This window comes from Thalia democratica, chromosome 9 (genome assembly GCF_965202585.1).
Source record: "Thalia democratica chromosome 9, ktThaDemo2.hap1.1, whole genome shotgun sequence".
NCBI classification, from domain to species: Eukaryota; Metazoa; Chordata; class Thaliacea; order Salpida; family Salpidae; genus Thalia; species Thalia democratica.
In genome coordinates this window covers 28,336,924-28,353,483 of record NC_139173.1, presented here as the reverse complement: position 1 = coordinate 28,353,483, position 16,560 = coordinate 28,336,924, and the positions used below count along the sequence as shown (strand labels likewise).

Here is a 16,560-nt window from a genome sequence, read left to right as displayed (position 1 = left end):
CCCAAACGTGAGCGATCGATTCGAAGCTTTCTGGAAGAAAGAAAGAAGACTCAGAATGAGACAGAAAGCTTGCAACAGCGGCAACCCACTGGAAGTGGTAGATCTCACGCTCAGTGACGATGAAGGGGAAAACGAGGCAGTGCAAGAACAAGCAGCCGCCGATCGAAACCTCAACTCCACAATCACCTTTGAAGAAACGCGCCACCAAAGGTCACCCACACCAGTTTGGAACTTTGAGATGGAAATCCCAGACAGTTTTCATGGAGCTGGCAACCACATGAATTTAGAAGAGCAGGTTCTTTCTAAATTAAACGTATTTAACCAGGGCTCAAGGAGCCAAGCAAATTCAGCGGCCCAATTTCAAAGTGGCCTGCAGTCTGCGTCAGAGCATTGTCCTCTTCCTTCTGCATCTGAGTGCTTTGGCAGCCAGGAAAGTTCAAATGTTCCACCTCCAAGGTCACTCTCACCTACTTCTTCTGACCCCATGGTTGTCTTATCAAAACTATGGCGATTTCGAAGCAAACACCCAGATGCCTACCTAATGATTGCGGTTGATCTGTTGCAAGCCCTTGTTCCTCCTGCAACTGAGCAGCAAACTTCAAACACAGCACACATTGGTAGCCAGGGTAGTTCAAATGTTCCACCTCCAATGTCACTTTCGGCTACTTCTTCTGACCCCACTGTTTTCATGGAAAGTCTAAGGCAATTTCGAAGAGATTACCCAGATGCCCACCTCATGAATGCCGTTGACCTGGTGCAAGCTCTTGTTACTTCTGCAACTGAGCAGCAAGCTTCAAACACAGCACACATTGGCAACCAGGGAAGTTCAAATGTTCCACCTCCAAGGTCACTCTCACCTACTTCTTCTGACCCCATGGTTGTCTTATCAAAACTATGGCGATTTCGAAGCAAACACCCAGATGCCTACCTAATGATTGCGGTTGATCTTTTGCAAGCCCTTGTTCCTTCTGCAACTGAGCAGCAAGCTTCAAACACAGCACACATTGGCAGCCAGGGTAGTTCAAATGTTCCACCTCCAATGTCACTTTCGGCTACTTCTACTGACCCCACTGTTTTCATGGAAAGTCTAAGGCAATTTCGAAGAGATTACCCAGATGCCCACCTCATGAATGCCGTTGACCTGGTGCAAGCTCTTGTTACTTCTGCAACTGAGCAGCAAGCTTCAAACACAGCACACATTGGCAGCCACGAAAGTTCATATGTTCCACATCAGGCAAACAAGCAGCCTGCTGATGAGTTTTTTCAATTTGAGGGCCAAGCGAACTCAGATGCCCAATATCACAGCCAGCAGTCTGCATGGGGTTGTTGCCAACCTGCAGCTTCCAGCGCGTTGCGCCAGGGTTCAGACAGACAACGAGGTTCCTGTGCACGCCAAAGTAACAACTCGGTTCAACCTGGTGACCAACACCCATCTGTTGAGAATCTAAATGACAGTTCGAACCCCAATGCGCAGAACGCGCCCCAAAACAACCCCCACGGGCAGCCACGCACGCTGGTTCTCACCTTACCTGGTGTTGTTCCTGATGAGGCTGGTCTGGAAATCTTTATGACGCCAAACCGGTTCGTTTTCGCGGTGAATAGGGAGAACTCTCTCTTAATGCAGGATGTTGATTTGAGGTATACTGGCGGCCAAAATGACATTGTGGTGAGAGAAACCAGTGAGAGTTGTGACAATACAACAAATAACAACAACGTGAGCATGAGACCACTTTATGCTACCAACAGTCAGAACAGTCCTTCGTTTAGCCAAACCCTCAATGAGAGTTTGGGTTCATTTCTTATGGGGCCATCTTCTTACTACCCTCCTCCTAACATTGACAATGACGGATTCCCTACACCTACTGACAACAACGTCCAGAACAGCCTGTTGCTGAGCCAAGAGGCCATGGATAGCTTAAGAAGCTTGACTCCGAGTTCTCCTTCTGATTTTCCCCCTCCTGCGTCACCTGTCATTCCTACAAACCGACACGATCACTTGTTTGGCGAGTTTGAATCAGCTTACTGCAGTTCCAGCAGTAGCAGCTCCAGCAGAAGCAGTTCCAGCAGTAGCAGTTCCAGTAGTTGCAGTTCCAGTAGTAGCAGTTCCAGAAATTCGAGTGAAGAAGGCGAGTCATGGTGGACTTATGAGGCTGAAGCAAGTGAAGATTGGAGTAGGGAAAATCCCTCAGCTGAAAATTCCCATTTAACTAATGGTAATGAAAATGCAACTGAACAGACTTCAAACAACTACATTTCTGGTAATTTCAGAAGTAATTTTGCATCTGGAAGTTTGGGAACTGCTGCTGAAGCAGGTCTTCAAGTTTCTTTGAGCTCAAGTGAAGAAGGCGAGTCTTTGGGGACTTATGAGGCTGAAGCAAGTGGAGATGCTGGTTCCGAAGGGAGTGGAGAAAATCCATCAACTGAAAACTCCGATGAAAATGCTAATGGGAATGAAACTGAGCCTCAGTCTGCAAACGCCAATGCTTCTGATAATTCTAAAAGCCCTGCATCTGGAACTTCAGGAACCGCCGTTGAAACAGGCCTTCAAGTCTCAGAAAAATCTGAAGAGGACTTGGGTGTGGATGCAGATGTGCCTGTACCACGTAGGTTGACACGAAGCACCGCCAACATGAGAGGTTCTGCATCTGGAACTTCAGGAACCGCTGTTGAAGCAGGTCTTCAAGACTCAGAAAGATCTGAGGAGGACTTGGGTGTGGATGCAGATGTGCCTGTACCACGTAGGTTGCCACGAAGCACCGCTAACATGAGAAGTTCTGCGCCTGGAAGTTCAGGAACCGCTGTTGAAGCATCCAACGTGCCTGGCGCTGCACCACGCAGATCAGCGAGGCTCGCCAAGAGGTCTGGACCCCGCAGATCAGCAAGAATCCTTAAAAGGTTTGGATGGGTTGAAGCAAGTGGTTCTGTGAAAAAAGCCAGGCGTGAATAAAAACTGTAAAGTTGGACTTTTTTCAAGCTACTTAAATTTGTTCAGGAACTTATGAGAGACAGTAAATAAGTGTTATTGCGACAATGTTTTAGTCTCTTTTAATTGTAAATGATTAGAAATGCTATATAATATGTGAGTAAATATAACTTGTAATCTAAGTATATTGTTGATATCACACTTAAAATTGTTAGAAAAAACTTTAAATAACAAATTTATTTTCTGTGATTAGTATAAAGAACAAATTTTAGTCTTTTTGTTCAAAGATTACGATTTCAATTTGTACATTTTAACTTTTACTAGATACTTTTTAAATTTTCACATTAACAAAAAGTATTTACAATTTAGACAAATAATTTATAATTTTGTGTTTTATATTTTTCAATAAATGTACTTTTGATGACCACTTTTTCTTGTGATATGTTTATAATAGATAATAATCCATAATTATGTTTGTTGAATATATATGTAAAAAAACATTATTTTTTGTTAAACAATTTAGGACTCTGTTAAGAAACAATTAAATTAAAAAATTTTTTTTTTGTTATTTAAAATTTATTGTTTCTTTAAAATTTTTTTTGTCAATAACTTTGAAAAAACAGCCTTAAATGTGTTTGGTAGTTAAAAAAGTTGTTTGAATGTTTTTGCGCTTAATTTTCACCTAAGATAAGCCTCGAAAGCCACCTTGAAATTTAAAAAATAGAATACATATATTGCACTAATGTTTGTTTTTTATATGATGACTTTGTACAAAATTGATTAAGTCTAAGAACTTTTTGTTTGATGATATACTTGATTAAGATTTTTAATTTTGTGTAATCATGCTTAACAATATCTTAAGTCTTTCGCAAAACACGGTTAAAGTCTGTTTGTATTGTATGTTTTATTATAAGTTGAAGTTTTATAGTTTTTTATGAAATGAGCGCAAGTAGTTTTTTATTATAGCAAGTTTATGTTTCATACATTTATTTTGAAAATTTTAGCAAATTAGTAATCCAACAAAGTTAAATGACAACTTGCAGCTTTTCGTACCAACTCCAGCCTCTTTCATCTGCTAGGTTTGTTTCACCTCATTTAAATTTACTTTTTAAGTAAATGAATCAATTTTAAGTGTTTAACATTAAATAGAAAACCTAGGATTATTTTTTAGCTATATTCAAACCTTTTTCTATTTTACTTAAAAAGAAATTTAGCCCACTGTACAAATTTATAAACTTTTTTATTTTCAAGCTATTTCAAACATAAGGTTTGTTTTAACATAACTTGATATATTTTTTCAATACTGAATTTTGAAATAGTCCTCAATTTATTCTTAAGTTTTTTGAACAATTATAGCTAAAATCAATAAAAACATTTTTTTTCTGAATTTAACCTAGCCAACTTTAAAATAAGATTAATAAAACAAAATTAAGTTACTTCTTTCTAGAAAAGTTAATGTTTTTCTTTTTTTTACAAAAGCTAGTTGATAGCTGGTTAAGCGTAAATTTTTATTTTAATATTTTATTTAACAGTTTTTAACTTCAACTCTAACTTCATCCAGGAAGTTTTTGTTTCGATGATGTGAAAGATGCTGCTTCAACGGAAGATATTTTTGTTCATCTAAGCTGAACCATTTGAAAACTGCTTAACGTGATGGGCTCTGATTTTGGTATGTTAATTTTTAATGTTGCAATCAACATAATGTTTATTTGAAATAGTTTATTTTAAAATAAAGCTAATGTTATTACTTTTAGAATTTCTAGCCGCCTCAGCTTCTATCTAGGCTTAGGAGTCCAGTTGGTTTGAAAACTGGAAATTCTGATGTCATTGTTGGTTTGTTCTTTATAAAACTTTACAACTAAATAAATGTTTTTTGTCCAAATATTCAGAGTAAATTCAAAGTAAAGAGTTTGAATAAATTTTGAAGGGTTTACAAAAGTAATCAGTATCAAGAAATCACATTTTTTCAGAGTTGCCACAAAATCAGAATAACTCCTGCTAGTTTAATATTTTTCGAAAAACTAAGGATTGTTTTATATTTTTGTACAACTTAGGCTAGTTTGATATTTTGCCTTAATATCAGGCTAGTTTATATAACTTTATTTATCTGACAAAAGTTATGTTTTTAATAAGTCTTTTTAATATTACATTGATATCTTTAGTTGTTTAAGCTTAATAAATAGTATTTTTTTAAATTCGGCTCATATTTTATTTATCAATCTTTCCATAAACTCTGGCTGTTTTTTTTGGTCCTAATAGTGGCAACCTTGATTTTTGGTGCCAATAAACTTTTTGCATTTTCTGATGTGAACCTCAAATTCTCACGCAGCTTTCTGAACTGAAGTCAACTGAGCTGGGGCCAAAGGTAGCCCACTTTACAAATTGTCTCGCTTTTCTCCGAAACAGGATTCTCTGCCAATTTCCTGCAACCTTATCGATGTAGGGGATTTTCTCGGAGCTCGGATTGTTGCGAAAGCTGATGCTTCTGACGTCATAGTTAGTTCGTTGTTAATAATGTTTGATGTTCGCAGTAAATTTAATTCATTTTAAAATGAAGTGAATAACAAGATATGACATTGTTTTATGATTTTTGTATTGCCAGTTAATTTTCTTTTATAAATTAAAACATTTTCAGAGCCTTCTGAAGTGAAGCCGAAGAGTTGGGACGCTTCATCCGCTTTGGATTTGTCTCACTTCAGGGACTTTTTCTCCACTACACTGCATCTCATTCGAAGTTGATTTTCACCTTAATGAGTGGAGGCACGCCATGTCGAAGTTAGTTAAACACCAAATAATCAAACATTTTAATGTGAGGAAAACCTACTTGATGATTCATAAATTATTAAGTAGATTCAAAAGTGCTAGGGTGTTTTTTCTGATTTTGTTTCATTTTGTGAATAAAAAATCGTGTTTATAAGTTAAAGCCTCAAAGTAAATACAAAGTATTCATGTAGGCTTAACTGCATGACAAGTTGTTAAAAAGCTGTATTATTTAGATCTGAACACCCATTTTTACTTTTTTCAAATGTGGTACTATTTTGAATTTTAGCCCTTAAAATAATTGAATTGTCGTGCACCCAGACTTTGCCATTTGTTTTTTGTGGAGTTTCGTAAAATTAATATCAAATTATTATTTTAATCTTCTTGATTATTTTTGAACTTGATTTTTTTAAATCGAAGACATATGTCAAAACTTTGTATAACTACATTTTATACATTATAATCAACTCTTTTTTGTAGGTTTTGATGAATGGAAGTATTTTCCGGAGCTGCTTGGAATTTTACCTGTGTAAAATAAACTATAAATGTTCAAAAAGTAGTGTTTTATGTATGTGGCACTTTAATTGCTTGTAGTTTAAATTTACTGCATATAACACAATATACCAGGGATTGTACTCGGGATTAGTCTTTTGTTACTCGCGGGCGATTTTTTTCAGAAAATATTGCTCGCGGGTTGCAATAATTACAAAAAAGTTTTTGAGGGCCGCAATTATTTAAAAATAGTTATGATAATTAGTTGAAAAAAGTTCTAATCCAAAATGGCACTAGCTAACAGTAATTATTAAATAAAGAGCCTAATTTTGTATCCCATAAACTTTTTATTTGTTGCTTTTAAAAAAGGGTGTTTTTAGCTAAAAAGTACCTCGCGAGCCACAGATTTTGGCTTTGCGGGCCGCAGTTTTCCGACCCCTGTATTATACTAACCAGTAATATACAAAACTAGTTTACTTAATATATGTCGTTTTTAATTTAAAGCTCATCATGTACTAACATCAATTTTGCCACTAAAACGCATTCATAAATTGAATACAGTTTATCTTTTCTCGAAAAGAAGTCCAATTCCATGCTAACATGCTCGCTTTACTGATAAACGTTGTAAATATTTTACAACGAGAAACATAGATTGTGAATTCTCATAAAAAAAAAATTGGTAAATTAATAAATGAGTCTTGAAGGTTAATAAAAAAGTCCTATTTACTAATTTAGTTTTGTAATTATCATTTATTTTTTTAATCCACCACACTGAGGGGGTTCCACAACAGCCGCCCTGTTCAGGAATCGGCAGGGCTATCACCTCAGAATATCTAGATCAGAGTTTCCTTTTTTTTTTCAAACGGTCCCCCGAACAGATTTTCAAAAACTATGACCCCCTCTAACAACATTACTTGAAAAAACCTAAGAGTTTCTTTTTTATTGCCTTTATCATCAATTCCAGAATTGATTTCCAGAAAGAGAATCCTTTCAAGCTCATGACCCCCTAAATTTCTGCCACTTTTGAGAAACCCTTTAGATTTTAAAGTCTCCCGTCAAATATTCCCTACCACTTGTTGCCACCCGAATCGCAGAAATCACCGCACAAGAAGTGGTGTCGCCTCTTTTAAAAAATGCTATTTATTTGAGGATTAATATGTTGTACATCTAACCTACTATGTGCATAAAATTTAATGACACCCAATTTGTGATCGTTAAATAAATTTGAGTACATTAAATTTGCTTTATTTAAAAATTTACGTGTTCCAAAAATTTAATTAATTTATTATTTTAATTAAAGTAATGCTTGCAAATATTAATTTTTTAGCCGATATATTAACTGTATAAAACTTCAATTCAGTTTAATGCAACCAATTTTTACAGTCTCATAAAATGCTTGTGTAATTTTTTGAACTAATTGTTTTTGTACAAGCACAAAAATTAAACGTTTAGTTTAAAGAAGTAAGATCAAACATAACTAAGTAAAAAAAGATTAACACATATAGACTTCAGTTTTCTTTAAAAATTTCATCAGTAAATATTTTATAATTTTTGGTCTTAATTATACTGCAAAATTTTCAAATGCTTTCATAAGAATATCTTAAAATACTACTTATGATAAAACGTAAATTGAACTAATTACTTTGCTTTGATAGTAAATATAAATTTGAGATTGTTTTTCCTTCAGAATTCTAGAAAATAACCGTTAAAGTTACAAGTAGTGGTGATCTTACTGCTTAGTAGTTGTAGAACAAACTCAGTTTTAAAAATTATTCCAATGAAATTATTAATCCTCTCATTTTATATTTAGTAGAACAAACAAAAAAATTCTTTAAGATACAAGTAGTTCTTTAAGTAAAACTAAAATAATACTAATAGTGTTTGTAGGTACAAACGTTTAATAGTGTTTAAAAAAATTACTGTAAAAAGTAAGTAAAGCTACTTGATGGATTATAAAAATACCTTCGCAGTAAAGTTTTAATTTAAAAAACGTTAAAATACATACAATCGTTTCTTATAGATTGAGTTTTCATTTATTAAAACCAAAATATTATGTATTTAGCTATAATATTTTATACGGTAGAAAAACATAAGTTGTATGATTAGTAAGTTATAATTTTACAATACTAATTTATTTCTCAGAAAAAGCATCACAAGAATTAGAAAGAATACTTTACAATTATAAAATTTTAAGTAAATTTAAATTGTTTTTTCTAAACTATCTTTTCTTTCATAATTCCTAAAGAAAGTGTAAAAAATCTATGATTCGTAACAGAAAAACTCTTAAAAAGTTACATAAGTTTACAACTTTGCCCTTAACTAGTTGTTGTTACAAAATGAAAAGAAGCTATTTTACTTATTAGTTTTAACCCCCAATTTTCAAAAATGAGAAATGGATTTAAAATATTTTTTTGATGTCCTAAAAACTTTAAGTTGGTAAAACTTTTCATTTAAGTCATACCGCCTTTTAACATTTGAACTTTGTTAGCAAATACTTTTTTTTTCTCTGCTTGAAAAATTGAATATTTATTTTCAACAACGTGTTAGAGTTAATCTCTAGTGTCAAAAAATCAAAGAGGAGCTTTAAACTATATCTTAGAAAAAAGACTGTTTATTCTGTATTAGTGCTATGGCTTCAAAAATATGAACTTAAGATTTCTAAAAACATATACTACAGGTTACAGAAAATAAATATGTTTAATAAATGAATAAAAAGCTTTGTTTTTATTATATTTTTCTCTGCTTTTTTTCAGGCTAGTCTGGCTGAAAACTCAGTACACATTGTTGAAGCTTTTAGAAATTTAAATTTAACAACATTAAGTTTTCTTAACAATTTAGTAATTTATTATACTGTTTATTGTACGAAAAAAAAAATTCAAAAGTTTAGTCCAAGGACCCAGTTTACAAAAAAAACTTTTAGTTATTGAGTCATACAGCAGGATACAGTTTAATGTCATGTCCATGACATTAAATTAGAGAACATTACTGCAACTTTAATACAACACCAAATTTAGATAAAAACTACTAAGTTTGTGTATACTTTACAGAATAGCTACTTACACAAATACTGGTATTAGTATGTATATCTTATATGGTTTAGTTTTATTTTTAAATTTTCTCTTGTTTTTATGATAGATAACAGTGAGAAATTGTAATTTCATACCTCAACTTCGCATAATTATCCGGTATTGCAATCAGATTTAATTTAAATTCAAAGCAGAATCTACACTATAATTAGTTTTATTAATCTGTTTTCAGACTAATGCTTAGTGTATTATCTGGTTACGATGGGTTTTAATGTTTTAGATTATACATGCAGATTGAAAGTTTAATGTTTTTAGTGTGTAAGTAGTGATACATCAAAACAACTAAGTTTGTGTTTATTCATTAGTATTATGTTTACTAAAATAAAAAGGTAACACAAATGTTACGAACTGATTAGTGATAAAACTTTAAGATTACTAAGTTTACAGCTATCATTCAAAATTTTCACTTATTTAAACAAAAATTTCATGAATTTAGCTTTAATAACAGTTGCACAACACTAATTTATTTCTCAGAAAAAAAAATCACAAGAATTAGTAAGAAAACTTACAATGATAAACTTTTAATAAAACTCAAGTTATTTTTTTTTCAACTATATTTGCTTTCATAGTTCTCGATAAATTTGTAAAAAATCTAGGAATCACAACAGAAAAACTTGTAGAAATGATCTTACATAAGTTTTAAATTTAGCCCTTAATAAATTGTTATAACAAACTGGGAAATTTAACTCTCAAGCTAAGAAATGTATTTAAAATATCTTATTAATGTCCTAAGAAATTTAGAGTGGTTGAACCTTCCACCAAAGTTAAACCACATTATAAACTTGAATTTTGTTAGCAAATACTTTTCTTTTTTTTAGGTTAATCTGTTTAAGCTTTTTGTAATTTAGATTTAACAAAATTAAGCTTTTTAAAACTATAGCTATCTATTACTGCAACTCTACTACGACACCATATTTATTTCTATAATAAAATGCTTCGTTTCTTTTTACTTTTATGTATGGATTTAATAGACTTAAATGACTTAGGAACTTAAAAATATTAATCGGTTTAGTACTTTAGTTCTTTTATATATAAAGACATACAACAAAAAGTTCGACTACATAGAATTTATATTTTTTCAAGATCAAATTACACAAGCAAAAAAGCAAATTCAATGACTTATAAACGAGACTTTAAATGTATAACATTTATAACAATTTCTATGTATACAAATTAAACAAACAAAAATATACTTTTGATACTTATTTCAGTATACTTATATCTTATTAAAAACGGCTTAAAATTGTATATTAAAAAATACTACCATTTAAAACTGCAGCACATTGATAACATATACTAACAAACAAATCGAAGCGTTCAATTAATGTGAAAGGTGTATATAACATGAAACCAATGTAAATTCAAATCAGTACTTCTCAGAACATGTTGATAACTTCAAACAAATATGCCATTTGCCGAATGCTGTAAGCCGATGTAGAACACACTACTTCGTAGTCAAGCGTCAAAATAACCGACAAAGTGTCTTCTTCATACAAACCGAACCTGAAATACGGAATGCAGTCGTGGGCGTAGAAGAAATGCTGACAGAAGTCTCTAAAGGTGGCAAATTGAACTTCTCTCCCTACGATGTCTCGTTGTCGTGCGGTAATGTAGTCTTCACTTTGCACCAAAACTAAAGATTGATTCATGTTTGTGTTCAAACCAGCCATTTAGTTTTTGCTTTTGATAATTAGATACGACTTCTACAAACAAGTTGAAATGTCATGGAACTGAAATGTTTTAAAGCTAAATAATTTCAATAATCCTATTTATTGAAATCTACTCATTATAAGTAATGTCTACTAGTTTTGCTTTTAAAACAACGTAATAATAAAACAGTTAAGTCACTAAAAGTAAATACTTGAATTTAATAAACATGAAAATAAAAATTAAGTTTATTGCTAATAAATAATCATATTTTGATTGAGCTGGTTAAATTTGATACAATCTTGAAACTTACAATTTAGCCTAATAAAATGAGAAAAAATTGGTAAATTTAAATTGTAAAGATTTTTAATAAACACAAATATTTTAAACATATATAAGTAAAGAAAAAAACAAAGAAAAAAAATTAAGTTTAAATTTAGATCTTAGTTATTAAGTCATAAGAACAATTTTATTTTGCAAGAACACTTAAATAAACTGATTTAACTTAATCAGCTCTAATGAGTTTATATACCTGTATGATACAAATGATTAACTAAAAGTTTTACCAGTCCGTTTTCCTTGAACTAATTTTATCAATATTGAAACAGTAAATATATTTCTAATATTCAAATGATAAGGATACTTTTTTATGACATGACATCTAAAATATCAGATTAAATTTTATTTTTAGTTTGTTATAGCAAATAACAGATAACAAATAAAACATTTAACTAGTTGAAGATTAAATGTGGTATGCTGTGGCTGAATTGAGTTTTAAAATTGTTTTCTTAAATTTAAAAAACCTATCTTGTTATTATCTTCTTTTTAAAACAGTAACTAAAATAATTAAGTAATAACTCACAATTGATTAAGGTTGATTAGTTTTGTAAACTTTGGTTATGATTATTATGATTGACATTACCAATCTCGCCTATGAAAATTAAACTAACATATTATTGTTAAGTTACTTAATGATAGATGTGTAATTAGATAGAGCGAAGTAAAAAAGAAACTTTTTTTAAAATAAAATATATGTATTTTGTTTACTTATAAATTAAAAAAAAAAGATGTTAACTAATAGTTAGATTAGTTCGATAGTTAGATTGGTGCTAACTTTTCGATGCAGAGTCAAAGACAGCAAGTATTTATAAAAAAGAAATTTTGTTTTAATGCTGAACTTAAACAGTAGTTTTAAAAAGTTTAGAATTTCCATGAAATTAAAAAAAAAATTTGAAGCAAATTAATAGAATTAAATTAACTTTTAGTATTTTTAGTAGAAAGCTTCTTTGTCTTTTAAACAAAGTGAAAGTCATAAACTATTGGGATAATTATTTCAAAAGTAAGATTAAAAAAAAGCAATCAAATATTTGATACTTGAGTCAATTTTTTGCAAAATAACTAGTGTAAAAAGAAGTGCTGCCAGACTAAACACTTAAAGTAGTCTTTAAAGTGCTTGCCAAGTTTCTACTTTATCAAATAAAAACAACATAAAACGTTTTGAATCTCATTTGAACGTTCATTAAACAAGATAAAACAAACAACTTTAATTTAGATAAACAAATTTAAATAAAACATTTATAAATATTTTAAATGAAAAGTCATGATGGGCTATTTTTGACGTCATAAATTTTTTTCTTTTTGAAACAGACAATTTTAAATCCTACTAAGATCGGGAAAAGATATATGTATTGTTGTTTTGCGATGTAAGGTAAAATTGTGTCATAGTGACTTTACAGAAGTCACTATGCTATGACACTTAATTTTTGTTTACTGTTTGTTTTCTGTGTCTTTTAGGTAAAGCACCCTTTGTTTACTTAAAACATTTAGTAAGAGTTCAACAAATAATCAACAATAAAAAATAAAGTTGAGTGAACAGTTACAAGAAGCATTCAAAAAAAAGTTTTTGATAATATTAAAGAATAACAATTAATCTATTTAAAAGTAAGTTTGATTTAATTTATGCACATGATAGTTTTATTTTTCAACAGTTTTTATGAAGTTTAAAGAATCTCTATAGAAATTTTTAAGTTTATATCAGTTTAAAGACATTTTATTTTAAATTTAAGTTCATTGATTTTACATAGATATTTTAACTAAAATTAACTCTAAGTCAACCACCTATGGCCTCAATCAGTGCCATTATTGATGACGCTTTTTTACTGTTTTTTCTATTACCAGTGTTGCACTTCAACTTGTGCTTATGACCTCGTTTTGTAATGTTATTTATATATATTAAACAGTATAATGCTTAGATATAGTTGTCAATCTTTTTTTTATTGGTTTTAGTACTTGACTGACAACATATTGAAAGTGATTTAGTTTTATTTTCACTTATGTAGCTTGGAAGCTTTGTTGTCTGTGTAGTGCATAAGTGTCCTCGCAAAAATCTAGCCATACTTCCAAAAAAATCACTTCTTACAAGACTGGACTTAGTAGTTATTTTCAAAGTGAATCTGTTGAAAACATTTCTGAATCTTTTTCAAAACTGCCCAATTGTTGAGCTTTCTATAATTAATAAGTTATCTCTGTTAAGTCCAAGTTTGTTCTGCTAAAAAATGTTTTATTTCTCTTATCCATAAAGTATGTGCTAAATGACTGGTTTATAAACTTCTGTGCCATTATTATTTGTGGTACATTGAGCTTATTATTCAAAGTTTTCTTTGTCCACGCACAGTAATTGAAAATAGTGTACAGTGAACTACTCTTGTATTTACATTGTGCAAAAGTTTCATAAACACAACTTCTAAAGTGATTGGTTTGTTATATACTACATGTTTTTGAATAAAACAAATAAATTTTGTGTACAATAGCGTTTAATAATTTTATTTTCCTTTTTGTTTTAGTAGTGAAGATTTAACACAATATTATTTTAAATTTTACTTTTAATAATCAATTAAGATATTGCTGTCTAATGTCATCAAATTGAAATAAATTGGAAATAAAGTCAAAAATATATATTAGTAAAAACATTATGAGGTGCATTAAATTAGTTGTTGATTTAAATTTTGATTGGTTTATTGATATAATTAAAAATAATTATAACAAATTGTACAATAACCTTCTTTTATTACACTAATACATGGTTCTGTGTTTTAACAGATTAACACACTTCAACAGAGATCTGTAAAAAGTAAATACTATAAGGAAAGAATAAAAGTTAAAATATTCTTATTTAAAGAATAGAAGCTAAATTATTTCCTTACAGTATTTATTTTTTACAGAGCTCCATTGAAGTATGTTAATCCGTTTACACACAGAAACATGTGTCAATGTAATAAAAGAAGGATACTGTATAATTTGTTATTATTATATACTCCAGTAGACTTGTTTCGCTAGGATCTTTTGTTAACAAACAATTAAGTTTATATTTTGAATAGTTATTTATTTAAATATCAAGTTTTTTAATTTTCTTCATTAACGGCTTTTAAAATAACTTACTTGTTTTTGTTTCTGAACAGTTTTAAATTTAATAAACTTTAACAGTATAATATAGATAATTATATAAAAAGTTGCAAATGCTATACAAGAACGGTTTGTTTGTGCATGTCCTAGAACCAAAAATTTTGAGAGTTGTTCAAAAAACTAATAATATATATATAATAGTTTTTGCTTGTGATCTGAGAAACGCAGACACTTATACAGACATAATGTCGTTCTACTATTTGAATGAAGCTGAACCAAAATATTGTAAAACAGTATTGTTAACATTACTTTGAAAAATTAAGATTTTAAAGTAATTTTTTTAGCAAAGTAGTTTAATTAAAAACATTATTTACTAATTTAATCCAAGTTAAGATTAATTTTTTATATTTTATAAACACATTATAGTTTTAAAGCCACTAAGTTTTATTTTACTGTGTTTGAATGCCAATTCATCAAGTGAGATAAACTATGAATTATACCTTTATTCTTAGAAAATAGTATTAGTTTAAATATAAATATTTTACTTAAAGAAAATTAGCTTTAGTATTGTTATTGTTTTGAATAAATGTGTTCATTCGATATATTTTGTTTCTGTTAAAGCTTATTATTGATTTTTTATGTATGATCAATTTGCTGAAAACATTTTTTTTCTTTTGTTTTTAACTTTAAGTAATTAATTGTTAAATAGTATAATTTTTTAAGTTTCACTTCAAGACTAACCATATATAAGTAGTTATAAAAGCTACAAGTTAATTTATATTACTATTTCTTTTTTCAAAAAAATCCCTTTACTTTTGTTTACAATAGCTTTTCATTAAAATTTTAGAAATTAATTCCTATAATAGTTAAAATGAATTTTTTGCTTATTTAGAAAAAAAAACATTATATAAACATCTCTAAGTGTTGGTGAAATGAACACTATGTTATTTAGAAAACTGTTAAAAAGTTCTTTTAGATAATAATAGTTGTTGTAACTACTATTTATTTTTTAACATTTCCAGATCACTTTTAAAAGAGAGTATATACTTCAATTTAAACTGCTTCAAGTTTCTAAACAACTACAGTTGTTTTTAGTTCTTCATAAAAATAGTAGAGCTAATGAAGAGAAAATTTCAAAGTAACTTATTTGAATTTATGTTGTATTAATAACTATCAGTTAATATAAAATAATAAAAAGATCTACTTTTTTCAAAATTGTTTTGTTAAATTATAAAAGCACAACATCCTGACGTTATTTACAATCACTTGTAAGTTGATACATGTACTTATTAAGACATTAAATCAGGTAAAAATTTATTTGGTCCTGGGCATGATGTTAAACTGTTCTGATGTATGACTCGATAACCAAATGGTTTTTTGTACACCAGGTCCTTGGACCAGACCTTATGAGCGTATTTTTTGGTTGTTCAATAAACAATATATATATTAATAGCTGTAAGGTTATAACTACTGAATTACAGTTTTAAACTATTGTTAGTTTTTATTAACGTTCCCAATATTATAAATAATGTAATACCTATTTTTTATAATCATTAAAAAAAAGTTTTTGAAATAATAAACTAATGATCTGATTGTTTGATTTTAAACTTATTAAGTAGTTAATTATAAAGTTCTGAAAATCGCACAAACAAAAAAAGAACATCATGCCTTTAGTTCAGTTCTTGCAAAAATTACTTCAAGGAGTTCAAAGAAACAATAAATGAGTTAAAATTGCAGCATCAAAGATTTAAGTATCAGAAAACCCAGATCTAATTTAAACTTGTTTTGAATAAATTGTTTGAAGCTTAGTTCTGAAAGAATAAAAGTAGGAAATAGTAAGTTATTGAATAAAACTATACTTGTTTTAACTAGTAAGTGGGTCTCCTTATTTAAAGTTCATTAATTTGGCTAGTTAGTCTTAAAATCGTTTGAGAAGTTTAGAACCTTATATATATATACATATATATAACAAAATTAAAATACACAAAATAAATTTTTGCTTGGGACAGCTGTTTCTGCTTTAATACGCGTCTTTATATATATATGTATACACATGTTTTAATTAGTTTAACAATTGATAAGTTTTTTTACTTGATATCTTAGATATTTTATCAAGGTGTTTCAACTATTGTTTTTTGTTACTATATTTTAATGTAAACTTCTTTTACATTATTGTAAGTTTTATAGGTATTCAATATTTTTTAACAAGATAGCGTCAACAAATATTGCTTCCTTCTATTTTTTTAGTTC

General features: G+C 29.5%; 1 protein-coding gene and 1 long non-coding RNA gene across 2 annotated transcripts; both read left to right on the top strand.

Moving 5' to 3' along the window:
• The first annotated feature begins 55 nt into the window (after positions 1 to 55).
• On the top strand, positions 56 to 3,076 carry LOC145845155 (uncharacterized). The gene has a single exon (XM_082952578.1). It carries the CDS (start codon positions 56 to 58, stop codon positions 2,945 to 2,947), a length of 2,892 nt encoding a protein of 963 aa, XP_082808704.1. The 3' UTR covers positions 2,948 to 3,076.
• Positions 3,077 to 4,482: 1,406 nt separating this feature from the next.
• LOC145844633 (uncharacterized) lies at positions 4,483 to 5,408 on the top strand. The gene is made up of 3 exons (XR_014370300.1): positions 4,483 to 4,592; positions 4,678 to 4,756; positions 5,253 to 5,408. It is a non-coding gene; the product is annotated as an uncharacterized LOC145844633 (long non-coding RNA).
• Positions 5,409 to 16,560: the final 11,152 nt, after the last annotated feature.

What these genes read in the sequence shown, in the direction of transcription:
- LOC145845155 (XM_082952578.1), top strand. Translation starts at nt 56, where the DNA reads ATGAGACAGAAAGCTTGCAACAGCGGCAACCCACTGGAAGTGGTAGAT.